This window comes from Caenorhabditis remanei, chromosome III (assembly GCF_010183535.1).
Source record: "Caenorhabditis remanei strain PX506 chromosome III, whole genome shotgun sequence".
NCBI classification, from domain to species: domain Eukaryota; kingdom Metazoa; phylum Nematoda; class Chromadorea; order Rhabditida; family Rhabditidae; genus Caenorhabditis; species Caenorhabditis remanei.
Genome location: NC_071330.1, coordinates 2,746,681 through 2,773,719, shown reverse-complemented (window position 1 = coordinate 2,773,719; position 27,039 = coordinate 2,746,681). Strand labels below are relative to the sequence as shown.

Below are 27,039 nucleotides of genomic sequence, written 5' to 3'. Positions count from 1 at the left end.
TTCCATTTTCTTTTTTCCCTCACTTTTTTCAGAGGTTGTGAAATAGAATTGTTCAGAAAAACATGGAGAATTTTTTTTATATGGGAAAACTGTGAATAGTAGATCAAATCGGCTCCGCTGTTCCCATTTTTGGAGGATTTGCCTGCAAAAATTCAGATTTCGGAGTCCAACAGAGCGCACTTACCTTCTTACTATTCGTCTCTTTGCTCGGCGTTCTTCTCTCCACACTTCCCGACGTCTGCTCTCTACTCGGTGTCCCATTTGGTCTTCTGATGACGTCATCTCCAGGAGGTCCAATCATTTCTCGACTTCTTCCTCTTCTCGCCCCTCCCGATCCATTATTAGTCGGTGTCAACTGTTCTCGACTCGGCGTTCCTTTCGTCGCCGATGGTCCAATCGTCTCCATACTTGGCGTCTTTCGTGTTCCCTCATTCGCAGTTTTCAGCGATTGTTTCGGTGTGAGTAGGATCTCTCGAGAGGGTAGTCTCGCGTGGTTTGGTGGTGTACGTGGAGCCGGAACAGTGGGGGTTACGGTAGGCTTTTTCTGGAAAAAGAGATTGGAGGAGGAGGAAACGCGCCCCGACGCACTCAACGAAAATTTAGGCGCGAAAGTTGAAATTTGTCATTTAAAAAAGTTTAATTTGCCGCCTAGTCTATTAGCTCGGGACAGTTCTTACACCTCCACCGAAATGCCCTTGCGCAATGACTCTTTTTCTCTGAGTCTCTCAATTTTCTTCGGCTTCGGTAGAGCGCGGTTGTAAGAAACGTGCCTTGCTAATAGTTGCATGAAAACAATTGTTTCGCACTGGAACAAGGATTGAGCTCAGTCTGTACATCTGAATGTCCGGATGTCCGATTTGAAAAAAACGGATAATTCTAAATTAGAATCTGGCACGATTTCAAAAGATGGCAGGCGCGCCTTGGACGTGTTCATGTCTCGTTTAACAGGTCTGCCTGTCTATCGATTTATCTGAATGTCCGATTTTCATATCTGTCTGTCTGTACGTCTGTCCGGATGTCCGATTTGAAAAAAGGCCATCTCCTAATAAGTCTGTCTTGATTTCCAAAGTTGTCTGGCGCACCTTGGACGCACTCATCTCATTTCCCGTTGAACATGTCTATCTGTCAAACTGTTTGTCCGGATGTCCATCTGTCTGTCGGTGTATCTGTATGTCCGGATGTCCACGTATATTGTCATCTCAAAGTCTAAACTTGTGGTCGGTTTTTTCAATCGTTGTCCGAATGTCTGTCAGTCCCGTCCAGATGTCCGAATGTCCAACTTCCACTGTCTGTCTGTGTGTCTAGATGTCCGGATGTCTACATGCTTTGTAAGAGACAAAAAACTTCGTCTGTTTTAATCTGGATGTCCGGATTTCTGTCTGTATGTCTGTGTGTCCGGTTGTCCGATTCAAAATCTCTACGTTTGTCTGTCTATATACCCGGGTTTCCAGATGTCTGGCGCACCTTTAGCTCGTTTTTGAGATTCTTGGAGGCGGTATCTGTCTGTCTGTTTGTCCAGATGTCCACTTTTTTTGAATGTCTGTCCGTGTGTCTGTCTGTCCATCTGTCCATCCAGATGTCCACCCTCACCTTCTCATTTTCGTTTTCCTTCACCGGCGGCGCCTTCTCCTCAATACTTCCCTCTTCAAGTGATACTAGTGTCAGTGTCTTCGATTTCCGGGCGTCCTCATCTGGAATTCAGATTTTCAGAAGACGTGACGTCTTCTAAAGTCCCTCCTACCTCCCATAATATCATAAACTTTCTCGATATCCGACGGTGGAAACGTCACGTCTTCCGGATATCGATTGTCCTTGGTTCCCGGTTTGACGTCTTCTGAAATATATTGATCGGTTTATGAAAAACAAGAAAGTTGGTGACCTAGAAAAAGCTAGAAAAAGCTAGGCCACCCATCTCGAATACTCACGTTTCTGTCCCTTCTGTGCGTAGTTCGCATTGACGGTTCCGATATGGTGGGGATGGCAGATTTGTTTGCAAATTCCGATGGGTAGAAGGATTTGGCACGCCTGGAAGAGAGAAAATGGACATCCGGATGTACAGACGTACAGATGGACACTTGAATTTTAAAGTTTCAGAAATTCAAGAGTGTTACGTTTTGAAGACGAGCAATTCCCAAAAGTCAGTCGTATCTCAAAAAGGGGCGGAGCTAGAAAAAAGTTGTCAACTAGAAAATAGTCTATATAACATTTTACACGTTTCACTAGATAATTCACTTTTTCTAGCTCTGCCCCTTTTTGAGATATAAGTGTATAAAGTTTGGAGAAGAGGCAAGCAGAGAGGCAAGAATATCTCTTTTTCACCTTCTAACCGTCATCACTCAAAAAGGGGCGGAGCTAGAAATTAGATGTCAATTGATAAAATGTGTAAAACTTTATGTAGATCATTTTGGTAGTTGACAACTCTTTTCTAGCTCCACCTCTTTTTGAGATATAACGGCTAGAAGTTGAATTAAGAGACTCGTTTCTTTTTTCTAAACTTTTCGCTTTTATATCTCGGGAAGGGGCGGAGCTAGAAACATGTTGTCAATTAGTAAGTTGTGTAAAATTTTATGTAGATCATTTTTGCAATTGACACCATTTTCATAGCTCCGCCCCTTTTTGAGAAATGAGCGTTTCTCTATCTTGGTCTCTTTGCAATCAAGTCTAACTGTTATATCTCAAAAAGGGGTGGAGCTAGAGAAAAGATGTCAATTAGTAAATTGTTCAAAATTTTTAGTAGATCATTTTTGTTGTTGACCACCTTTTGATAGCTCCGCCTCTTTTTGAGATATAAACAAACGAAGCAAAAAAAGGAGACGCAGAAAGTCTGTGCTCTAATTTCAAACCGCTATATCTTGAAAAGGGGCGGAGCTAAAAGAAAGTTTTTAATTAGTAAGTTATGTAAAATTTTGAGCAGATCATTTTTGCAGTTGACACCATTTTCATAGCTCCGCCCCTTGTTGAGATATAAGCGTTTCTCTTTCTGCGTCTTTCTGATGAATTGTGACTGTTATATCTCAAAAAGGGGCGGAGCTAGTAGAAAGTTGTCAACTACTTAAATTTGCCAAATTTGATTAATATCATTTTTGCAGTTGACAACTTTTTGCTAACTCCGCCCCTTTTTGAGATATGAACGAAAGAAGTTAAAAGAGGTGACACATGAAGACAAGAGAGTCTGTGCTCTAATTTCAAACCGCTATATCTCAAAAAGGGGCGGAGCTAACAAAAAGTTGTCAATTAGTAAATTGTACAAAATTTTAAGTAGATCATTTTTGTTGTTGACCACTTTTTGATAGCTTCACCCCTTTTTGAGATATGAACGAACAAAGTAAAAAGCGGTGATACATGAAGCCGAGAGAGTCTGTGCTCTAATTTCAAACTGTTATATCTCAAAAAGGGGCGGAGCTAAAAAAACGTTTTCAATTTGTAAATTTTTTAAAGTTTTAAGTAGATCATTTTTGTAGTTGGCAACTTTTTCCTAGCTCCGCCCCTTTTCGAGATATAAGCGTTTCTCTATTTGCGTCTCTCCAATCAATTCTAACTGTTATATCTCAAAAAGGGGCGGAGCTAAAGAAAAGTTGTCAATTAGTAAATTGTTCAAAATTTTATGTAGATCATTTTTGTAGTTGACCACTTTTTTCTAGCTCCGCCCTTTCTAGAGATATAGCCAGTAAACCTAGCTCACCTCATCAATTAAATCAATAATCGCATTTTCCAAATCTTGAATAGTACTCCATAGTTGATAGGCATTGAATACGGTATAAATAGTCGAGATCAACGCCAGAAAGCAGCACGTCGAGGCGGTGATCCACAGAATCAGAGCCAATCGATTATATTGAAAATGTTCGCATTCGTGTTGTCTGTATAGATTCTGTACAGTTGTTGTCTGCAAAATTTTGACTGAAAATTTGAATTCCCGCCTGTGCGCTAGAGCGCACTTACCGAAAAGATGATTGTAGATGAAAGAGTTGGATTCATCTCGAGAGAAACTGAGCGGAATTGAAATTCAATTTTTATTTTTGGTTTTTTTTTCTAATTTCAAAAATTGAAAAAAAGTTCACGTTTTTAATTAAATTTATTAACAAAAAAAGATAAAATTAAAACAATTTCTCATTGATATCAAAGTCATTATCGAACGTGTCAAAGTTGAAATCCGCTCCAAAATCCTCGTCGTCGTATGGGGCGAATTCATGGTCGTCACGCTGGAAACACACATTTTGTTATGGGGACAATGGGGTGAAATGCTTGAGATAATCTCTCGGAGCCTAATTCTACTCCGTTTGTCTCAAAATTATATTCATCTGGTAGATTTAGACATGATCTACATTTTTGTAGTTGACAACTTTTTGATGGCTCCGCCCACTTTTGAGATATGCGCCTTTAAAGATAGCGCACGATGAGCTTTCCCCCACTTGCTTCCTAGGCGCATATCTCAAAAGTGGGCGGAGCTATCAAAAAGTTGTCAACTACAAAAATGTAGCCCGTGTTTTGTTCTACCTTTTAAATGAAAATTGGAATATCTGGGACACAACGTGACACCAAGGGGACATGTCTAAGTTGAGCCATATTTGGAAATTTTTTGAAAACCTAATTTTAATGCTAGCTACGTTGGCAGTTTTTGGTTAAAGTTTGAAACCCCCTCAAAACGATTACCCATAGTACTCGCTGTGCCATCAGAGAGACCACGGGGCCTATTATGGTACCGGTACCATATGATCAATGTTTAGTACTAGACATTATGGGGACGGACTATGAACAGCATAATGGTACCGGCACCACACAGATGCCGTGGTAAAATGGGGACAATGGGGACTATGGGTACCATATGGTCACTGTGTCATGAATGGTCATAAAAGGAACTAGCGAACCCATAATGGTACCGGTGCCAAGTGGTTGCTGTACCGAGAACTATGAGGCGCTATAAGTACCGGGGGATGTTGGGTACCATACATATAATGGATACTTTGGGAATTATGGGGACCATGGGGACTACAGAAATTCGTACGGTACTACATTGTCATAGTACCATGTCAATTATGGGGACTATGGGGTACCTTTATGGTACCGGTTCCATAGTATAAATGTTCGGTAATAGATATTATGTGGACTATGGGTACCATATGGCCCCTGTGTCATAGGTAGGCATACAAAGAGCTAGCGGCACCATTATGGGGATAATGGGTACCATAATGAACACTCTAGAAATCATGGGGACTATGGGACCTACCAGTACCATATGCTTGCTCTAAGACAATGGAAACTATGAAGAACATTGGTACCATTATGGTATCATTATGGTGAAACTATGGATACTACAGAAATGTGCGCGGTACCATATAGTACCATGTAAATTATGAGCCATTATGGTACTAATATGGTTACTGGAAACTTTGAAAAGTATGGGTTCCATTATGATCTGAACAGACACTATGGGGATTACGACCATGGTATCAGTACCATATGAGCAATAATGGAAATTATGGGGACTATGAATACCATTATGGTAATGGTACCATTACTCACCTCAACCATCTCCAACCACTGCGCATTGTGCCATTTGAACCTCTCTCCAGCAATCCTCTTCGCCCAATCCTCCGAGTGCTCTCCCATTATCAATAGAGCGTTGTCGCATACCTCACGGACTGCCGCATTCGCATCATGCATCAAATCAATCATATGGGCTCCGAGAGCCGAATCTTGAGTCATCAGACGAGCCGAGAGCTCCTTGTGCTTCAGAAGTTGCAGAAACACGTAGAGTAGCTGAACAACAAACTCGTCGTCGATTTGGGAGGCTGGAAGTTTTTTTTTAAAGAATTTAATTTATTGTCAGTAGAGCGCACTTACACTGCAACAACTGCACAAAAGTGTCTATAAGAGGGACTAGGAGCCTCGCTGCATCCAATTGTCTAGCCATTGTCCCACAGACTATCACAATTTGAAGTTGAAGTGGTTTGATGTCTCGGAGTACTGTAACTTCTTCAGATTCATCGATTCCTTCGTGTAGCTGGGTTGTCATCCAAGGGACCAAGGCTTGCGATTGGATTATTCTGGAAACAGTGCAATAGAGCGAGCTTGCTACTATCTCTTGAGTGAATTGGTCGAATCGAATTGGTAATGTTTTCGCAGTGATTTGAATTTGCCGCCAAGTCTAGCGGAGCGCGGTTGCTACTGTTATACACCTTACCTCGCCCATGGAGCAACTTTGATTTCCGCCACAGCTCCCATACATTCCAATCCAAATGAGGATCTTGATTCGGAACTGCTATCGATTCCCTCCTTCTTCGCAATTTCCAGAAGACGTTCGATCCATTTCTACAATAATACTGTTATTCCCATATCTATAGTATCCAACTCACCAAAAACATATTCTGAGTCGGTCCGTCATGACTAGAAATCGCTCGAATCACTTTAATCAACATCAAATCTCTGGATTCCAGTGACATTTCCATTAGGAGATCCAGTCCCTGTCCACCGGGTCCACATACTAATTGAGCATTCCTTTTTTCTAGACAGATATTCAGAAGGACTGCTTTTGTCACTTCACTTCCTTTCCCACTGAGGACATCTCGCATTAGCTGGAATATTCAATTTATACCGGAAAATCTGCACGCCCCGCCCACTTCGCACACAAAACATAGCGGCGCGCGGAACCCGGGAGATGTCGGCTGCACCTTTTAGTGGTAAAGCCTCGGATTTTCAATCCATTTGGTTTCACTCAAGGTCGGAAGGTGGGCTTATAGGTGTGAAACCTCCCTGGTTGACGATGCAGTTTCGGTCTGGGGATCGACCCAGCCGGAATTGCCCACCCCGTCTCGAATAAATTTTGGAAAAAGGGTCTCGAAAGAGGCCCGACAATCTTTTCTTTACTATTAACAAACACCAGATTCTGTATGTTTGTCTGTCTGTCGCCGATCCTACCGCCCTTCCTACTAAACCGAGTTTCTTCAAAGTTGGATCAAATTATCAGAAATTTTCACCGTTCGATGCCCGTTTTTTTTCTTTTCTCAAAACGACGTCTTCTGAGACAGAAAAACTGATAGAGCATAGGAGAATCGCCAGCGGAAAAAGGGGGGAGAGACGGTCTGCAAAGCGTCGGCTCTTCTTTCCTCGCCTCGGCCGGCGTTCCCCTAGCTCCATTGGATCAAATGGTCGGTGTGTCGCCGCAGGCAACATTGATTACAGTTAGTTGGTTCGAACCCACGTAGTTTTTTTTTTCAAATTTTTAAAAAGTGACGATGTAAAAGATTTTTTGATATGATCAGATTCAGAAAAAAATATAGGATTCCGAACGTGTCGTCCGTTTTCGAATTGATTCACGTCATTAAGTTTTCTAAAAAGTGACGACGTGAAAGATTTTTTCATATTATCGGATTCAGAAAAAAGAGAGGATTCCTTTCAGGGTCAATCACGATCCACTATAACACCTAGAAGGGTGGTGTTGAGAAAGAGGTTTAGTCGCCGTCAGGCGACGTGAACCGACTGGTGTCTATAAAACAAGCAAAAAATGATTTGGAGAGGATGGAAATCGAACTCGGGTCGTTTCATTACCAGTCAGTCTCTTTACCCACTGCGCTACGCATGCGATCTCGTGGAAATTGAAACCCCGCCCACTTCCCACACAAAACATAGCGACGCGCGGAACCCGGGAGATGTCGGCTGCAACTTTTAGAGTTAACGCCTCAGATTTTCATTTCAATTGGTTTCACTCGGAGACGGATGGTGTGACTAACGGTTTGAAACCAAACTGGTCTACTGAGCATCCCACTCCCGCCGGAAATTCCAAGTGACAATTCCCGCCGTTTTGCAGCCCGCTACTGTCCGCTCGGCACCCCGTCTCGAATAATTTTTGGAAAAGGGTCTCGAAAGAGACCCGAAAATCAGTTACCGTAAAAACTGTATTGGAGCGACATGTCGCTCTATTTTTCAACCGCCTCTCAGTAAAATTTTGTGGTTTCAGAAACTCATTAAGGTTAAACGGAAAAAAAACCTTTTTTGAAGGTTCTATTTGTTGATCTAGAGGTTACTATTCACGCTGCTTCTAATCAGAACCAAGAAAATACACTGGGATAATCATATTCATGAATCCTGAGTATAGATGGGTGTCGTTCTATTAAAGGTGTCGCTCTAATACAGTTTTTACGGTATTTGACCAATTCAAGATAACAAAAAAGACATGAGGGTACATGGAATCGAACCACCGTCGTTAGTTTTCTAGCCGAGCACACTACCGACTGCGCTATGCACGCAAACCCGCTCAGACACGGTACGCCCTTGATAATGCCGGCGCCAAGCACACCGGAACCCTTGGCTCCGCCCACTTCGCACACAAAACATAGCGGCACGCGGAACCCGGGAGATGTCGGCTGCAACTTTAAAGTTTAAAGCCAAAGGTTTTCTTTCGGTTAGATTTCATTCAGAGACGGACGGTGGTTTTGAAATGAAATCTCTCTGAATCTCTTATGACCAAAGCAAACCTCGTAGAGTGCCCTCGTCATTTTAAGAGACAGTAACCGCGGCCACCCCGTCTCGAATAAATTTTGGAAAAAGGGTCTCGAAGGAGGCCCGACAGTAACTATACAACGAGCAAAAAAGATTTGGTATAGTAGGACATAGTTGTCAAGGCCAGGGTTGGAAAATTCCGGGCCGGGCCGGCCCGACTGAGAAATTTTCCTCGGCCCGGCCCGGCTCCTGTAGAAATTTGAAATTTTTTGAAAAAATCTTGAATTTTTTTTGATTTTTTTTCTGCAAAAAAGTGGATTTTTCGACTGTGTTTTAGAATATCGGTAAAAACATTAGCGTATGAGAAATTTTGAGAATTTTGACTTTTTTTAAATGAAAATTTTGCAGAAATATGTGAAAAAATGGTGTACATTTTTTGAATCCGGGCCGACCGGGCCGGGCCGGGCCGGGCCAGCCCGGAATTTCCCAACCCTGGTCAAGGCCCGGGCCGGTAGAAAATTTTCAAAGCCCGGCTTCAAAAAATGACCTTTTTTTTCGAAATTTTTCCAATTTTTCATCGAAAATGTGACCATTTTTGACTATTTTTCCAGAATTTCTTCTAATTCTGACTGATAGTCGAAAATTTGACTTTTTCGCGAAAAAATTCAAAAAATTTGAAAAAATTTGACTTTCGCGCCAATTTGCCCGGGCCTTCGGACCGGGCCTTGACAACTATGGAGTAGGAGAATCTAACCCGTGTCGTTTTACTACCACTCAGCCGCTTTACCGACTGCGCTACGCATGCGATCTCGTGGAAATTGAAACCCCGCCCACTCCACACAAAACATAGCGGCGCGCGGAACCCGGTAGATGTCGGCTGCAACTTTTAGTGATAACGCCTCAGATTTTCTTTCCTTAGGATCCTATGAGACGGATGGCATTTCTGCGGTACAGGCTGGCGGTACCGGCCTCTACCGCGGTGCAGCGCCTGTTCAGGCGTGAAGTCGCGCCCCACTGCCCCGTTTCGTCTAAATTTTGGAAAAAGGGTCTCGACAGGGACCCGAAAATACATAATAAAATTAGTTCTACCAATCTCTCCTATTACCGACTTATCCATGCACTCACCAACTGTATCGCATCCGTATAAGCGAGCATAGCCTTTGCGTCATCATTACAACTCAGTAAATACATCAAATTCAATGCCTTATTGTCACTCTCAATCAGTGAAGCCATATGTGGGACCAGTCCTCCATTCACCATTTTCGGCATATTTTTCGGGTCAAACGAGAAATTGAAAAGGAGCATTATGACGGCTTTTCGGAGTTCTGGATCTTGAATTGGGAACAGTTTCAGGAGTTTTTCAACGGTCCCATTTTGTTCCATCACTTGTCGATTCTCATCGAAAATGCTCAATTTCAGAAGGAATCTGACGGTGGCAGTGGTCAGAGCATTCGGCGATTCAGATGACATTTGGAGGCATCTGAACAAAAATTTTAATTGATGGCCTAGAAATTATTTTGGTGGCCTAGAAAACTCACTTCACTAGATACGATACCAGATTCCTGCGAACCATTTTCAGCTCAACACTGATATCGGTGGCGAGATTTGTTAGAAGAGTGATGCAAGCTGAAATTTTGAATATTGAATTTTGAGTGGCCTAGAAAAATCTAGGCCACACCAACCTGCCAGCAACATTGACTGCTTTCGAATAGCGATTTTCAGTTTCTTTTGAGTCTCCGAATCGGCTTTTTTCATGTCAGCAATCCACAAATCATAGCGTTTCGTTTCGTGCTCTATCGCACTTACGCAAAGGGAACCGATCTGGAAAAATTGGAATTTTTTGATGAAGAAAATGCGCTCCAATGCTAATTTTAAGACTGGCCAGTGTTTGTGTAGATTTACGGGATCATGGTGTCGATTTACGGAAGCGCAGATAATAATAACGTGAAGCAGTGTAGGTTTACGCAGTTCGGGTCGTTTTACGAGAAACTCATATTGTATCTACGGTGGCTCGTGTCGATTTACGAGGAATTTGTCTCGATTTACAAATTTCCGTGTCGATTTACAGTAATTTTGTATCGATTTACGAAAACTTTGTGTCGATTTAGGAGAGCTCAAAGTAGATTTACGGGAATTATGTGTCGATTTACGAGAGTTATGTGTCGATTTACGAGAATTATGTGTCGATTTACGAGGAATTTGTGTTGATTTACGAGATAGATTTTTGGGTCGAATTACGAGAATTTCGTGTTGATTTACGAGAGTTTTGTGTCGATTTATGTGAATTATGTGTCGGTTTACGAGAATTTTGTGTCGATTTACGAGATTTTTGTGTCGAATTACGAGAACTTTATGTCGATTTACGAGATTTCTGTGTCGATTTACGAGAGCTTTATGTCGATTTACGAGATTTCTTATCAATAGAGCGCACTTACCTTGTGATGAAGTAGAATTCCGTGAAACATTGAAAATTTCGACATATTCACAAAGAGATTCATAATATTCGTGCCCACTTCGAAGTGTTTCTTCCAGTCCTCCCGGAATACACGTGCCAGAGCCATCATTAGGGTTTCTGAGAAATTCAAGGGGGACATAGTTGTGACAAATGCGCTCTACCGAAACTATTTTTGGAAGATTTCAGTGGAGCGCAATTACTCACCATTATTCACAAGAGGCGTCAGATTCTGCGGGTTTTTCGACAACTCGTGTAGTGCCAGTGCTCCTTTATTCTTCTCCGCCGATGTCTCCCCGTAGAAACATTCTATGTATTCCTGCAAGTTTAATGGCTTTACAACCGCGCTCTGCCGCACTGAAAGATTTCGGTAGAGCGCATTCCACTTACATCAACTTTTTCCAGGTCGACATTCAACGGTGTTGGTAGGGGACGTCGGTCGAAAGAGACTGCTGACGAGCTTCTGGATCTTGCACTATTCCTGGGGGTGCCCCGTTTTTGAAGGAAATATAAAACCTGCTCCAGCTGACTTCTCGACGTGGCAGGAATGAATAGACACTTTTGAAGGACAACGTTCGATAGAGCGTGAATGTCAACTTCCGCACTCATTTCTTTCAAGTGAATTCTGAACGGAATTGTCAGTAGAGCGCATTTGGAAAGCGGTGGAAATGAGTAAATCGCACGCAAAACCCATTGAAATATCAATAGAGCGCACTTTCTTACATTTTCTGATGACCCAAAGATTCCACATTTGCTGAAGAAGCCCGTTTCTTGAGAGTATTTGATGGGGAACCTGAAATTCGGATTTTTCGGTTTTTTCTGTTTTCAGATGCGCTCCATCGATAAACTCTTAAAAACTGTATTTTTCTCTGCGTCTCTCCATTTCTAGCGCTATTTTCAAAGTTTCGATAGAGCGTGGTTGTAAAAAACGTGGCATAAAATAAGATGGGTCTCGCCACGAAAAATACAATGATTACAGTAGTTTTGTGTGCAGTCCTGTTTTTGTTGATTTTTAAATATCAAACTTTGAAATTTTTTTGAAATTTTAATTATTTCTCTCTTCTTCACTTCTAAACATTCATTTTTCTTGAAAATTCTCCATTTGTTCGTTTTTATTTTCAGCTTTAAACTTAAAAATTACAGTACTTTCGTTTAAAGGCGCATGCGCCACATATACAGTAACAGTAAGATCGTGGCGAGACCGTTTTTCAGAAAACACAATGCGCCTTTAAAAATTATTTTCTGCCGAATTTTTTTTGCCGAAACACCAAATTTCTAAATTTTTATCGTTAGAAAATCTCACCAAATTGATCAAATCTCACAATAATCGCCTGCTCCGTCGGATGAGCATCAATGGAAACATGATGCATTGCACTGGAAAAGGAAAAAACAGAAAAATAGAAAAAAATCGACTTTTTTCTCGGATTTACCTATTATAACTAACTGATGAGCCGGGGCGGAGCATTTGAGGTAAAGGGGAAAAGAGAGGAGAAATTTTCTCCCGGGACGAAAATCGATACAACTCGGTGAAGGAGCTGTGGCTGGTTGGGAGGGGGGAAGGGGGGGCCCTCTGTTCGTCTAATGTCTGCGCGCTCCTTGGAAACTAGAGAAAGGGGACAATTATCAAAAATTTTTGGGGGAGGGAGAAATCGAGTAGACACTTCACCAGTGTTCTATTTTATTTTTGTTCGAACATTCGACAATACGACTTTACAATATAAAATTGGAGTTTAGAATGAATGGGGTTGGGGGGAGATGACATCATATCATAATCATAAAAAATTTGTAGTTTTTTTGAATAATTAGACGATTTAGAGAATTAGAGAAATGGAATAATGAAAGTGTGGGGATTTGGATAAAAACAAAACAAAACACATTCTTTTCTGCTTAAATAAAATTAAAAGGAGAGAGGATTTTTGATGAAAATTTGATTGATTGAGCCAGCAAGGGAGAGAGAGAATGGACGGGGAGTTTATGGAGTACTTAATTAGCTCTAGGAAGGGGAGACAAAACAAATGGTCCACAGAGATAAAATGGAGGGAGTGGGTGGGAAGGTGACAACGAAAGCTTGAATTTGAGAGTCAGGAGGGTGTGTGTGGCTGGAGGACCACATCATCTTCTCGTGTCAGCCTTTTAGATCATTTTGAAAATTTCTCTCGTTAGAATCAAAAAATTAAAAAATGTTTACACACACAACTTTTTAGTTCTAGAAGCCGAAGAATGAGTTGATGACCGAGGACCTCATGGTGTGCACAACAAATGAAACGGTTAGAGAAATAGGTATTTACAGATGGATAGAGCAAAAAAGAGAGGAATATGACAAACGAAGAATTTATATATTTTTATCACTTCTTGGCGCCCTTCTTTGGTTGCGCGGCCGGCGCGTTCCGTGGTGGTGTGACGGGGCGGTTTGAGCCAACTCCTCCAGCTCCGTACGGGTACTTCTTCTTGTCAGCTGGTTTCAGAATCTGGAAATTAGTTTATGTTTAAGTTTTAGTGAATTTTTTTTTAATTCAATCATCTATTTGTCTAAATCCTAGAATCACCTCAGACAAATGCCTCAATATCACCCCGTTTTAGGCGGCAATTTCTTCGAAGAACTCGAATAGATCGCCAATAGACTCGTCTGACTTAACCATTGCATCATAGGTGAACCATATCAGGTTTAGTTACAAAAGACAAGATTTTTTTGTTTCGTTCGAGCCATTATTTACCTGGAATGAGCACATCAATGTTTCGTCGACTGTCATCATCGATCCAGCGTTATCGAACTCTCCGCAATAGTTTGGAGCGCTGAACAGTGTGACCAATTGCCGTTTTGCGAAGAATTCGTAGCCATCTTCCACGACCTGCAAAATTTGAGTATTTATGAGTTTTTCTCAATGCAGATTTAGAAAATATCCTAAAAACTGCATTTTTTGTCTTGGAAATCTTATTTTTGGGGAGTTCTGCTTTTAGTTTAATTTTTTTTCTGAAATGCCTTACCTGGTGAGCTCTGCAAATCAAATCCAAATCGTGTTTGTGCAGGAACTTGGCAACAACTTCTGGTCCGAACGTGAACGAAACTCCTCGATCGTTCTCTCCCCATCCAGTGACATCCTAAAAAAGCAAATATTGGTTTTTGATTTTGCAAAAAAAAGAGCAAGTTCACAAGTTTTTCCCGACAAACAAACCTTATCTGGATCCGACCACAAAAGATCACACAGCAATCCTTGATCAGGCACATCTGTCGGTCTCATAATACGACGAATCTGTTCCATGGATTGAAGATCTGGCGAAAGACCTCCGTGACAGCAGAAGATCTTCTCATCGATTATGGCAGCAACTGGGAGACAGTTGAAGCAGTCTGTGAATGTCTTCCACAGCTTGATGTTGTATCTCCGTTTGCCTGAAAATAAGGAGTGGATTTGTAAGGGAAAATCTGTATGGATTAGTCGTCAATATCCGAAATGAGAAAAAAAGCGCGTACATTCGTCATAGAAGCCATAAATTCTGTTGATCGACGCGCACTCGTGATTTCCTCTCAAAAGGAAAAAGTTCTCTGGATACTTGATTTTATAGGCAAGTAGAAGACAGATGGTTTCCAATGATTGCTTTCCTCTGTCCACGTAATCTCCGAGGAAGAGATAGTTGGACTCTGGCGGGAATCCTCCATACTCAAACAATCTCAACAGATCGTAGTATTGGCCGTGCACGTCACCTGAAAATAAAAAATTCAAAATATTTTTTTTCCAATTTCCTGTGTAAGGAAGTGGTTTTTCTCTTCCTGACACGGGACGGATGACTCACCGCATATCTTCAATGGAGCTTCCAACTCGAGCAAAATCGGCTGGCTCAGAAAAATTTCCCGCGATTTCTGACACAATCCTTTAATTTCGCTCTCCGTGAGTTGCACATTTTTCCCCGGTTTGGATCCTCTGACTGAAGCGGAAAAATATTTTATTAGAACCAATAATTAATTTTAAATTTGACATACCTTCCAATAATCTGGAGATGATGTTGTCCAGATTCAGCTTTTCTCCTTCCATTTGTTGCGAGAAATCGCTCGAACAACCCAATAAGATCTGAAAATTAATTTTTACAAGTTTTTGGACCAAAAATCAATAATTAAGAGATTAAAATTTGAAAATTAGACCGGAAAATAAGAAAATTTCATCATTTTATCACGTGATTACTTGAAAATTTTGATAAAAACAGCAGCAAACATATCAAAAATCGAAAGATATTTGGAGGCAACAGGGTCGAAACGAATGCAGTGAGTGGCGGGTCTCGCAACGAAAATGCGGTCGAGGGGTGGGGTACGGTGGCACGTGGAGCGCATTTGCCTTATCTTCGGGAGCCACAATTTTATTTTTTCGCGGTAAATCCAAATTTTGAGCATAAAAAAGCTGGTTTTGGGGTGAATATTCACATGAATAATGGGAATTTTGAAAGAAAAAGTGAGGGAAAATCATGGAAAATCGGAAATTCGCGCGATTTTGACAGAAAAAATAAGAAAAATGAAGGCAAACTTGGGAGAACAATTTTCGCTCAAATTTTCAGCGGGAAACGTTGAATTTTTGCTGGTTAGAATGTTTATGGGAGGTTTTTGATGACAAAAACTTCGATTTTTCGGAGAAAAACCTTTTTTCGATTTCTTATCTTTCGGTCGCGATAGCACGAACTTTGGAGTCAATTTTGCTGCGAAAATTATAGTTTTTCTCTGAAACCGACAATTTCTGCCAAAATTCAAATAAATTTTCGGAAAAAAAATGAGCATTTCAGTCATTTCTCAGCTTGAAAACGGCAGAAAAAGGTTTTTTTCGAAATTTTTTCAGTTTCCGGCCTTTTTCAGTCGTTCTTGCCCGGAAAACAGACGATTTCAATCGAAACTTTCAGAAATTTCGAGAAATGTTTTTAAAAAAGTGAGCTCTTTTCGGAAAAATCCGACTATGGTGCCTATTTTCGCCTAATTTTTTGTTCAAAAAACACTTTTTTGAAACAAGATCAGTATCGAGAACCTATCAATCCAACTTTTTTGCCCGTTTTCAAGGTCGAACAACCGAAAATTAGAAGTAAGATGTAACAATTTCCATTCTAGTTGCGAAATAAAAAATTTCTCGATTTTTCGCGCGAGAATCGTTCGCATCTAGCCGAAGCCGCCAAAAAACGGGGAAGACAAAGATGATCAAATCATGCGACGATTTGTCTTTTTGTTTTTGCCAAAGATGGAGACAGAAAATAGTGGTGAATCTCTGTTGGGGGAAAAGGATGCGAAAATGTGTAAACAACACTTTGAGGCGAACAGAACTGTCAATACATATATGAAATCGTATTGGGAAGAAGGCACTGATGGGGGGTCCGAATCGATTGGTGTTTAGTCAAGGGACTACTGATGAGAGAGTTGAAGAGAGAGAAAAAGTGTGGAGCAGCGAAAAGCAAGAAGAAGCATGGATGTCTTCCTTTCCTCCATGAGAGGGTCCTTGTTCTCTCCAACTCTGGCGTCTCTTCAACTCTCTTGTCCCTCGTGACCAAGCCGCCCCAACGAACAAGCAAGAGAGTGTATATGAACACAGAGAGCGCAGTATTCTTCGTCTCTCATGTGTCTAGGCACACGTGAGAAGTGAGATTCTGTCTGTGTTTCTCCTCGGCGCCCTTCCAACCTTCTGGTAACAATGCACTCGTTTGTCAGGCAGCATAGAGATCGATGATCTTCTAATGATGTACTGATAAAACAATTGAAGGCATTTTGGAAAATATCTACGTGGGGTTTTCGGTGTTTTTCGCTTTTTCTTCTTGGGAATTACTTGGTTTTTGAGTATTTTGAATCCATATTTGACGCTTATTACTCTTTCGTTCCTCAAAAGTCGCAATATTTGCTTATCATGCCAGTTTGGATATACTAGATGTGTCATATTCCATTAGAAAGCTGAGAACACACTGATTTCTGTATTCACTTTTTGTAAAACTTTGAATCCACTTTTCTAGAATCTCAGAGTTCCAAGACAAAAAGTTTTCATATATTTGAAATCAGCGAGTTTTCAGCTTTCTGGTGATATATGATACATATCGTATCTCCAAAACGTCTTCATGAATTTCCAAAACTATTAAAAAACGGGATTTCGTCATCCCCCGCAATTTGTGACTTATCTTGAATTCGATTTTTTAAAGTTATAATTATCTGAAAAATAAAAATTCTGTAAGCGTTCTTTTCGTGGATTCAGAATATTTTATTGCACACCAACTGTTCGTTTCGTTATCCTCGGGTCCCCCCGCCGCCTATCTTTCTTCTTTTTGTTTTTTATTATCGCACAAAAATTTCCGTTCTTTTTTCTCTCTATCTCTCTCTCTTCTCTACCATTTTTCTGTTATTTTTTTTGTGTTATTTCCCCTTTTCTCAAAAAATCGATAATATCCACACAGTTGGCCCACCACAACCAAGCAAACTACAACAAGAAATATGCCACCAAACGCGAATTCTGGTGGGTCTTCGAAAAAGAAGAATAAGAAGTCGTCGGCGTCGTCAACGAACGGGGGCCAACATCTTCAGTCAACGACGCCTTCGAACCAGCAACAGCAACAGCCAGAACCTCAACACCAACAACCGGTATAGTCGAACTTTCTTTTTGAAATGGAGGAAAAGAAAGAAAGAAAGTTGAAGTATAGTGATAGTGATAGTGTGGGTAGAACTTGTTTGGATCATGATTCGAGAATTGAACGAGAAAATTGATTTTTTCCCCGGAAATCAGATGAGAATCATGAGATTTGATTCCAGATTTTTGACCGCAGTGTCAATCCTGTGAAATCTGATTCTCGACATCGAGACAGCTAAAAATGAACCGTTAAAGCTCCAGGATTGTCACAAAAGTTGAACAGTTCTAGTAAATAGTTCTGGCTGAACTGAAAACCAACAGAGCCCCATCATTTTGTCGTGGTTGAACTGTTTAGTCTACTTTATTTCAACAACTGCTACTGTTTCAATTCTAGTCGTTTAAAACTGGTTTGATACGTTTTTGTCAATTTCCAGCTGGTTTTGTCTTGGAAAACTTTGACTAACCTGAAAAAACGAGATCGAATTCGAATTTTTGGTTAAAATTAGCCTAAAGTCTTGTTTTTCTCTACATTCTCCCAAGGGCGCTCCGGCATGATTCGGATTCTGCTTAATTTGGAGAGAACTCAGTTCTGACCACAAGGAATGCATTTATCCGATGAGAATCAGCTAAATCCTGCCAGGAACTGAGATGTGTCTCGGGGAACGGATAGACTGAAAAAATCTAACTTCACCGATTCATAACACGATCGCTAGCAGGATCCAGCTGATTTTAACTTTAAAAATGGGATCCTAGTCGTAGAAATTGTGTCTTTTCATTGATTAGCCACCGATGTTTCCAGTTTTTGTCAAAATTCACTTTAAAAAACAACCCCTCGATCCTATCAACGACATCATCTTCATCGTCATCATAATAATGTAAATGTGCTCTTTTGGACAACCTTCGACGAGCAGCGTTGTGACATAATTGCTCGTCGTGTCTTGTGTCTCTTTCTGTGTGATGAGGATGGTATCGTCTCACTTTTTTGAATGACGGAGGATGGTTTCGCTTTAAAAAAACTAGAAAAATCGTGTAAAATACTGAATTTCCTATATTTTCAGTGAGAAAATTGAGATTTACAGCGTTTTTCGTTTAGAAAGTCATAGAATTTTGACAAATTTTGATAATTTGGCACTCAAAAATCAAAGTTTTCGTTCAAAAAATTTAGGATTTTTCCTCAAAAACCATTAAATTTCAGTTCAAGATTGATATTAAAATCAGTCAAAACCTTCGTATTTTCGATATTTTTAGCGAGAAAATTGAGATTTTCAGCGTTTTTCATCTAGAAAACCATAGATTTTTTTAAAAACTAGTTTTGACGGTATTGCCCTCAAAAATGACATGTTTGCTCAAAAAAAATAGTCTTTTTTTCTCAAAATCGATAAATATTTCAGTTCAAGATCATGATCCAAACGAGCAGTGTAGATGTCTCTGTGTCTCTTTTCATAAAATTTCCACATTTCGTGTTCTTTTTTCGTCTATTTTCTTTCTTTTCCCTCTCTTTGATTGGCACCCTCACACACACACACACAACACACTTTCACTCATCAGGTGACCAATGACCCTTCTAACTTTCCCAACCACATCACTTATATTTTCCCTCTTTTTCTTTCTTTTTTATGGTGATTCTATCATTTATTTTCCTATTTTTTACTGAAAATAATCGTAATAATTCGGGTGAACTCTATCTAATTCTTTCACAAAACGAGATGTATTTTGTCTTTCTCTTAACGTTTGAGACACTAATTCTCACTGTTTTATTGCTGGAATTCTAGCATTCTAATCATCTGAAAATCTGGTTTCCAGGAGGAACCAAAAGAGGAAATTCGAGAAGAAATTGTAGTGGAGGAGGAGGAACCGACAGAACAAAACGTAGAGAATACGGTGGCACCGACCATCGAAAAGGACGGAAAAATTAGCGGGGATCTGCTCGATTTTAGCTCTTCCGATAAGAGTAGTTTGAGTAGTAGACCGGTGAGTTATTCGGGGGTTTTGGAGTGAAAAAGCTGAAAAATTCGTGTTTACAGCCAATTTTTGAGTCGAAATGTGCGTTTTTAACGTCAGCTTCTCGGTTTTTGGCTAACTTTTAAATTTTTCTGTAAATTTTTCTGATTCTGAAAAATAACGAAAAAAATTTCGTCTTCACCTTTTATGCATCAATTTCAGCTACATATCGATTCAAGTTTTTCTGATTTTTCGTCAATTTTGGTAGTTTTTGGACTGTAGACACTCAAAATTGTGGATTTTTAGCTTATTATTCAGCAGAAATCAGATTTTCAAATTGACTTTTTTATCAAGAAATCAGTTTGGGGTGACGAAATCAGTGTGCTAACATGCAAACAATTTCGTCATATTTTTGTTTTTTTTTGTCTGAAACTAGGTTATCATCACCATTTTCAGTATTTTTTTTTCGGTTTTTCGAGGTATTTTCGTGAAGATTTTACGTAAAATCAGCCTTTTCCTCGATTTTTGGCTAGAAATGCGATTTTACTCTCTTTTCCATATTTGAAAGCTGTAATTTCCTGAATCTTAACATTTTGAGCTGAAACATATACCGAAATAAAGATCTCTGCGAATTATATTTCTGGGACCTACTCAGGGTAGAATTACGAATCGATGTTGGAAGTAAATTGGTCGAAAAACTATTTTAACCTGTCCCGCGCCACAATAACAAACCATCATTCGGTTCGGCGCCGAGATCTACATTTTGGTATAGTTTTCAGCGGATAAGGTTGAGTTTGAAGCGAGTTACACGTTTTTTTAAAGAAAAATAGTCAAAAACCTGAAAATTGTGTTAAAAATTCTCAAATTCCCCATAACTAATCCCCAAAAAGCTTCAGGATTCGCCGGAAGACGACGAGGAAGACGTTCGTGTTGTCACTAGGACTACCGCACCTCCACCTCCAACCACATCGACACAACCAGCACCACTAGACGAGATGCTTGTCGACATGTCGCTGGACGATCCATCTCCACCACCACGTAAAACTCAACAGCGTTCGGCTCCACCACCGATTCCATCGATGAACACGATCATCTCGAAGCCACGCACCAACTCGGTCTCCTATATCAAGGGACAAGTCGTGCGGCAGTCGGCAGTGGAGCAACAGACGCTGGCGAATCAAGTCGTGGATTTGGTGGCGATGGGAATGTCGAAAGGACAGCAACAAGGGACTCAAATCACTGCGGAGAAGGCGGAATGGGTTCAGTTGACGTCGGTGGAGAAGGCTGGAGAACCGAATGAACGGTTGGAAGTGTTGATTGTCGGGCTGTGTCGGGGTTATCAGATTTGGACGATGAACGTAAGTTTTTGGAAGATTCGAAATTCAGAATCTCTAACCGAAATTAGATGGATTTACAGCATACCGGCGAGTTCGAAGAAGTGCTTTCCGAACGGCAGGGACCTGTTCGTGCGTTGAAAGTGCTTCCGAACAATTTGAAACTTCGCAATCGAACGGACCCATTCGCAGACTCCCGACCACTCATCGCCGTCGTCGACGCCTCCTCCCATCACCCAGATCGACAGTACTGTTCAGTCACTATTATCTCTCTATTGACTGGAAAAGAGGTGCACAAAATCAAGTTCGAGGAACCGGTGTGCGCGGTGAATGTGTCGGATCAATTCATGGTTGTATCCTTGTCGAATATGGCATATGCATACAATATTCTCACTTTTGACGAGGTTCGATTGATTCGAACCGCGCCGTCGTGTGAGAATAATCCGCCAGCGTTGTCGTTGTCGTGTCAACTTTTGGCGTTTGCGGATACTCATGTAAGTTTTGAAAATAGCAATTTCTGTGAAATTTTGAGCATACTCTCCTGAAAATTGCCTGGTTCGCTGGAAAAAATAACAGTATTTTTGGCAAAATGGTTCTGAAACCGGCTTGTAGCTTCAAACTCAAAGTTGTTAACTGGGAAATATACGAAAATGTAGATCTCGGCGAGTTCTATCTACTCCTGCTCCGATTACGGATCCTAATGTGCAGCGGCTCGGTTTGAAATGATCAAAAAACCGAGTAGATGTAGGTCAGAGAGATAGATATCGTCAAGATCTACATTTTGATATATTTTTCAGCTCATAACGTTGAGATTGAAGCGAGTTTATTTTCAGATACCCAATGTTCCATCTGTGTGTCTAGATGTCCAGCTCCCCTCGATCTCTAATATTCATATTTTCAGCTTGACGCGAATCTCCAATCCAGTGGAGGACTTGCCGCAGAAGTTGAGGCAACCAACAACGACAAGTACACCGATCATATTTTCAGTGCCATGAGCGTAAGCACCACCGTTTCATCCATATACTCATCAAACCACTATTCTTTCAGTACTTCAGTCGAGGTGTCAAATCGATCAGTGAATCAGTTGGCGGTGGATCTGGAAACTCTACGAAAAACAATCAACCACAAGGAGTGATCACTGTTCTCAACTTGGCTGCCACGAAAGAAGACGAATCCAACGGAGTGATGTGTCACTATGTGGCTCACGTGGATCCCATCTCTTATATCACTTTCTCACCGGATCAACGGCTGGTTCTCTCCGCTGACGCCAACGCGAACGTCTTCAATATCTTCCTTCTGATGCCCCACGCCACTATGTCTTCCCTAGCTTCCGTACAACATTTATACAAACTGAATCGTGGAAGCACACCGGCTAAAGTGGTGTCCACCGCGTTTTCAGAGGACTGTCGTTGGTTGGCAATCACTACGAATCACGCGACAACTCACGTCTTCGCGGTGTGTCCTTTCGGTGGAAAACCGAATCAGAGAACTCATGGAGACACTTTTGTGAATAAGGAGTCGAGATTCCATAGATCCGCCGGGTTAACCGACGCTGCTGATGTCACCGCATCGATTGGTCCAAGTCGTCATAAAGCCATGTCTGACTCGTGCTCCTACACAAAAGAGCATCCGATCGCCGCGAATGCTCCAACTTTGGCGAAAACCAACGGAAATTCGAGAGTCGGACCATTCCCACCTCCTCTTTTGCTTGTTGCAACCGAAAAGATCAAAGATTCACGGTATACAAAGGAGGATCTGACTGCCTGGGCTGCTGATATGACGAATTTCTCCTATTCGGGAGCTCCTGCATCGTCTTCATCCGCTGTCACTGCACGTCGACGACTAGAAGTCTCCAGAATGTCTGTGATGTTCCGGACGAGAAGCTGCAACTCGACGACGAGCACGAAAAATGCGAAAACGACGAAAATGTTAATGTCGATGTCGCTGGTGATTGCGAAGGTTGATCCGGCGCAAGGAGTGATTGTGATGCAACATGATATCAAGTCGATTCGAAAAGAGGGTGAACCGAATATGGAGGCTCCGCCCCTTATCAGCATCACTCCAGTTGGTGGATGGATTCTTCAGAGGACAAAGAACAACGCGGATATGCATGCTCCGATGCCACAGGCCTCACCACTGATGGCATTTGCGACGGTGGAAACGGATATTCCGAAGAAGACTGGTGATGAGGATGTGTGGACTCCTCACGTCGAGACACGCACTTATCTTCACCCCCATCGATGGATTTGGCAGGGACCGCAATTCGAGTTGTTCGAGTATCGAGAGGATGATCAGCCGAGTCTGATGTCTCCTGGGAATAAGGGATCGAATGCTTCGTTCAAGTCGATTCCAGTTCTTGTTGGATCAGAGGCCATGAATATTAGTGAGTTTCGATCACGAATTTTAAGCCAAAGTCATCAAAAACAGGCAAATTTGTATGGTTTTTGAAGTGGAAATCTTGAAATATGTCTGTTTTGATGAGCCACGCCCCTTTTTCAGGCTTGAACAGATATTTTAATTTTCGAAAATCGATATAAGCCACATCTCTTTAAAAGGAATACCGGTAATCTGAAAATCAAGCTGTTCTGATCTTAATCAATGCAGATTTTGCGAAAAAAAGAACATTATCTTGGAGTTCGGCTTTAAAATCGGTTTTAAAATCAATGAGTCATTAGAGTTCAAAATCTCCAAAATACCCATTTTAGGTAATTTCGGGACTCCAAAACTCGTTTCAGACAGATTTTTCAGCCCAGATTGCAGAGAATGTCCTCTGTTCGCCAAAATTCTGTATCGATTAGTATTAAAAAACCGAATTTTCGGAATACTAGTGTCCTCCTTTCCAGTTTTTTTCAACAAGACCCGCCCACTATTCACCATTTTCAGCCAAAAAAGCGATCCCAGCCGACGCGACACGAATCGAATGCGGCAGCTACACATCTGCCAACTCGTACAACACGGAAACTGGAAGTGATGCTACGATTATTGGTGGATACAGTAGCACGGCTAATGGAGATGTGAGTAGATATCGCTGAAAATAAATTTCTATTTCCGCTTTTTCAGTTCGTCGCCACCATCGCCGACGCGATCCGTGACATTGCCAGTGACGATGAGGATCGGAAGAGTCGACAGAAGCCAGATGATCTTCTCGAAGAGTTCTTCGATACGGAATCCTCTACACCTTTCGCTAGAAATGGATCTGGATCCTCTGCGACGAATGGATCTGCCAATGGAAAATCTCTGAAAAAGAAGAAGACTCCACCAGCGTCTGCTCCAATGCCGGCGACGTCTTCTATGATGACTCCTGTGAAACCGGAGAAGGAGAAGAAGAAGGCGTCGAACGGGCGTCCCAGATTGAATGATTCCGACGATTTTGGCACGTTTGATATGGATGATATTTAAGATGTTCTTTATGTAATTTTGTATATAATTCACCTTTTTTCCAATTTTCTCCTCGATTTTTACGTAAATTGATTCATTTTTTGACCACTGGTTGGTAGAATCTTCTCACTTTTGTCTTCCCTTTCTTTCAAATCCCCCCGTAAAAATTGCCTTACAAAAAAGAAAACATTCATTAATCAGGTCTTCATTTATCATTTTTCTCTTTTCTTTAACACCCCCTCCTCACCCTCAAAACATGTGAAAAACACAAAAAAAATGTTACGGTCCACTATTATTTGCAAAAGATTCAGCTTTTTTCGATGTATTTTTCTCGGCTAAATTGTATTATTTTTGTACTATTTTGGCAGCTAGATTTTCGCTTTTTGTTTGAATTTTTGAATTTCGAAAATGGAAATTTTCAGATTCAAAAACTCATTCTAGACCTTCTATGTATATCATTTTTCTAACATTGGTTGTATTATCATAAAAAAAATAAAAAAGATTGCCGTTTTTGAATATGTAATTGTAGAAAATATACAAATTGTTCTTTTTTTCTTGAAATTTGACCCCAGTGCAATATTACTCTGGTTTTGTTATTTTTTCATCACATTTTTTGACATTTCTCAAAAATTGTCGCTAAAATGTGAGTTTCAGACCAAGCTTTACAGAATTTTAGGAAAATTTCAGATGCCTGAACGCCGATTCATGATTTGTAACCTCCACATCATCAGTGGAAATCCAGATGAAAGAGCGACGGAGGAGCAGGCGGAGGAGGCGTTGATTGAGATTTTAAAGAAGATTTGGTACGGAACATTGGCGGCTTTGGAGTGCGGAAAATACAAGAGAAATGAGATTTCCAAACAAAAAAACGATTGAAAAATAGGAAAAAGCGAGATTTTTTATCCGGATTCTGCTGGAAATAGTTATTTTGAATTACTTAAAAGGTCCGTTTTTGTCGAAGTTCAAAATTTTGCATGAAAAACACAAGTTTCTACGAATTTTCGTTCTGGCGTTCCGTTGACGCCTTTTTTCTGTCCCAAAATTTCCAAAAAAGCACCGGTCAAGTTGGTATCAATGGGAGGGTTTCGACAAGATAACCCATTGACTCCGGACCGCTCTGATGAAATGACTGTGAACGGGGTGTTTATATACTAGTCACACTCCAAGCGGCCGACATTTCACTGGGAAATGTTTCATCACAGTACTTCTCTCTCTCCCGTTGAATTGTGAAATCTCCCGCGAGATGTCGGCCGCTTGGAGGGCGACTAGTATATAAACACCACCGTATGCAGTCATTCTCAATATCGGTCCGGCGTTTCTGGGTTATCATTTCTCAACCTTCCCATTGACACCAACTTGACCGTTATTTTTGGGAAATTTTGCACTGGAAATGAGGGAGGGAAAGCTGCTGTATTTGATGGATAAACAGGCAAACAGGCAGATTTTGAATGATACTCAATTCTTTATTTACTTCCAGACAATTATGAAAAATCACCTTGACTGGCGTATCTTTGACGCGTTTCCCGAAATTTCCCAAAAACAACGGTCAAGTTGGTGTCAATGGGAAGGTCGTTAAGGGATAACCCAGAGACATCGGACCGATATTGAGAATGTCTTCATCGAGGTTGTTTATATACTAGTCACCCTCCAAGCGGCCGACATCTTGCCGGCGATTTCACAATTCAACGGGAGAAAGAGACGTACTGTGATGAAACATTTCCCGGTGAAATGTCGGCCGCTTGGAGGGTGTCTGGTATATAAACACCGTCTATTCAGTCACTTCATCATAGCGGTCCGGAGTCAATGGGTTATCTGTCGAAACCCCTCCCATTGATACCACCTTGACTGGTGCTTTTTGGAAGTTTTTGGACGGAAGAAAGGCGTCAACGGAACGCCAGAACTTCGAAATTTTTAGAAAATTTGCGTTTTTCGATGCCAAATTTTGGAATATGACAAGAATAGACTTGTCAAGTATTTAAGTAAAAAATTACTATTTCCAGCAGAATCTGGACGAAAAATCTCGTTTTTTTCTATTTTTTAATCATCGTTTTTTGAATGAAAAATTTATTAGATGTGCTGAAATTTTTAGCTCTCCTCTCGAGTCATCCAACCCACTCATTTCGATCCAAGAACACGGATATATGCCTGACGAAGAGTCAGATAAAGATGAAAGATACTGGGTGACATTTATCGTCGATCCACCGACAGCCGACACGATTCACGGGAATCGACGTGGATTGATGAAGGAGATTCAGAAAATGAATGAATTGAAATGGGGAAACGAACGGAAAGAGAAGCATACGAGAATGAGAATCTATCGGGGAGTGCAGTTCGAGGCGATTCAGAAGACGTTGAGAAGTGTGAAGAGAATTCTGGAAGAGGAGACTTTTCCGGAGAGAGATGGATTCAAGATCACTTTTGGGAAGCAAGTGATTCAGATATTCTATGAAAAAGGGAATCTGGAGACGTTATCGATTGAAAATGTGATTGATGAGCATTGGGATGTTTTCAGAGAGGCGGTGAAGGTAAATCGTAGCCTCGAAAAACCTTAAAATCTGCAAAATTTTCAGAAGCTTGATGCCGCCGAACGAGAATCAATCGATAATTTCGTTGAACTCCATCATCGAAAAGCCAGAAAACGAGCACTAGTTGGCGATGACACCATCTCGAATGCAGCCTCTCCGCCTACTCCAAAAATGGTCCGATTCGCGAATCCCATTGAGAAGATGCGGATGATTTCTCCCGTTGAGAGATCCTAATATGTATTATTTATAGCTTTATATTGCATGATCTTACCTGTATTATAGTCGAATTGTATACTCGAGTACTCATTATGATCCGTTTTACCCCCAGATTTGCGCTTAAAAAAAATAATTAATGAACCATTGGTATGATTTTCACATAAAATGGAAATCACTACAGAAAC

At 41.0% G+C, this 27,039-nt stretch overlaps 5 protein-coding genes across 5 annotated transcripts; 2 read left to right on the top strand and 3 right to left on the bottom strand.

The window, feature by feature from the left end:
- Positions 1 to 103: 103 nt before the first annotated feature.
- Positions 104 to 3,975, bottom strand: GCK72_008700 (uncharacterized protein; the record flags this gene model as incomplete). Its single annotated transcript, XM_053726988.1, has 7 exons — positions 104 to 142; positions 185 to 544; positions 1,591 to 1,691; positions 1,742 to 1,834; positions 1,926 to 2,025; positions 3,683 to 3,883; positions 3,940 to 3,975. The coding sequence occupies 7 exons, from the start codon at positions 3,973 to 3,975 to the stop codon at positions 104 to 106; spliced, it is 930 nt and encodes a 309-aa protein (XP_053586565.1).
- Positions 3,976 to 4,094: 119 nt separating this feature from the next.
- Positions 4,095 to 12,353, bottom strand: GCK72_008699 (uncharacterized protein; the record flags this gene model as incomplete). The annotated part of the gene is made up of 14 exons (XM_053726987.1): positions 4,095 to 4,199; positions 5,521 to 5,789; positions 5,842 to 6,044; positions 6,182 to 6,309; positions 6,354 to 6,572; positions 9,562 to 9,916; positions 9,975 to 10,062; positions 10,119 to 10,257; positions 10,872 to 11,008; positions 11,096 to 11,207; positions 11,279 to 11,513; positions 11,612 to 11,681; positions 12,192 to 12,262; positions 12,319 to 12,353. 14 exons carry the CDS (start codon positions 12,351 to 12,353, stop codon positions 4,095 to 4,097), a joined length of 2,166 nt encoding a protein of 721 aa, XP_053586564.1.
- Positions 12,354 to 13,233: 880 nt separating this feature from the next.
- GCK72_008698 (uncharacterized protein) lies at positions 13,234 to 14,916 on the bottom strand (the record flags this gene model as incomplete). Its single annotated transcript, XM_003092249.2, has 7 exons — positions 13,234 to 13,356; positions 13,603 to 13,737; positions 13,874 to 13,987; positions 14,062 to 14,276; positions 14,358 to 14,588; positions 14,678 to 14,809; positions 14,865 to 14,916. The coding sequence occupies 7 exons, from the start codon at positions 14,914 to 14,916 to the stop codon at positions 13,234 to 13,236; spliced, it is 1,002 nt and encodes a 333-aa protein (XP_003092297.1).
- Positions 14,917 to 18,417: 3,501 nt separating this feature from the next.
- GCK72_008697 (uncharacterized protein) lies at positions 18,418 to 24,134 on the top strand (the record flags this gene model as incomplete). The annotated part of the gene is made up of 8 exons (XM_053726986.1): positions 18,418 to 18,426; positions 19,264 to 19,431; positions 20,298 to 20,759; positions 20,819 to 21,229; positions 21,637 to 21,732; positions 21,783 to 23,118; positions 23,619 to 23,749; positions 23,796 to 24,134. The coding sequence occupies 8 exons, from the start codon at positions 18,418 to 18,420 to the stop codon at positions 24,132 to 24,134; spliced, it is 2,952 nt and encodes a 983-aa protein (XP_053586563.1).
- Positions 24,135 to 24,800: 666 nt separating this feature from the next.
- GCK72_008696 (uncharacterized protein) lies at positions 24,801 to 26,872 on the top strand (the record flags this gene model as incomplete). The annotated part of the gene is made up of 3 exons (XM_003092257.2): positions 24,801 to 24,916; positions 26,203 to 26,638; positions 26,684 to 26,872. The coding sequence occupies 3 exons, from the start codon at positions 24,801 to 24,803 to the stop codon at positions 26,870 to 26,872; spliced, it is 741 nt and encodes a 246-aa protein (XP_003092305.2).
- Between the last annotated feature and the right edge of the window lie 167 nt (positions 26,873 to 27,039).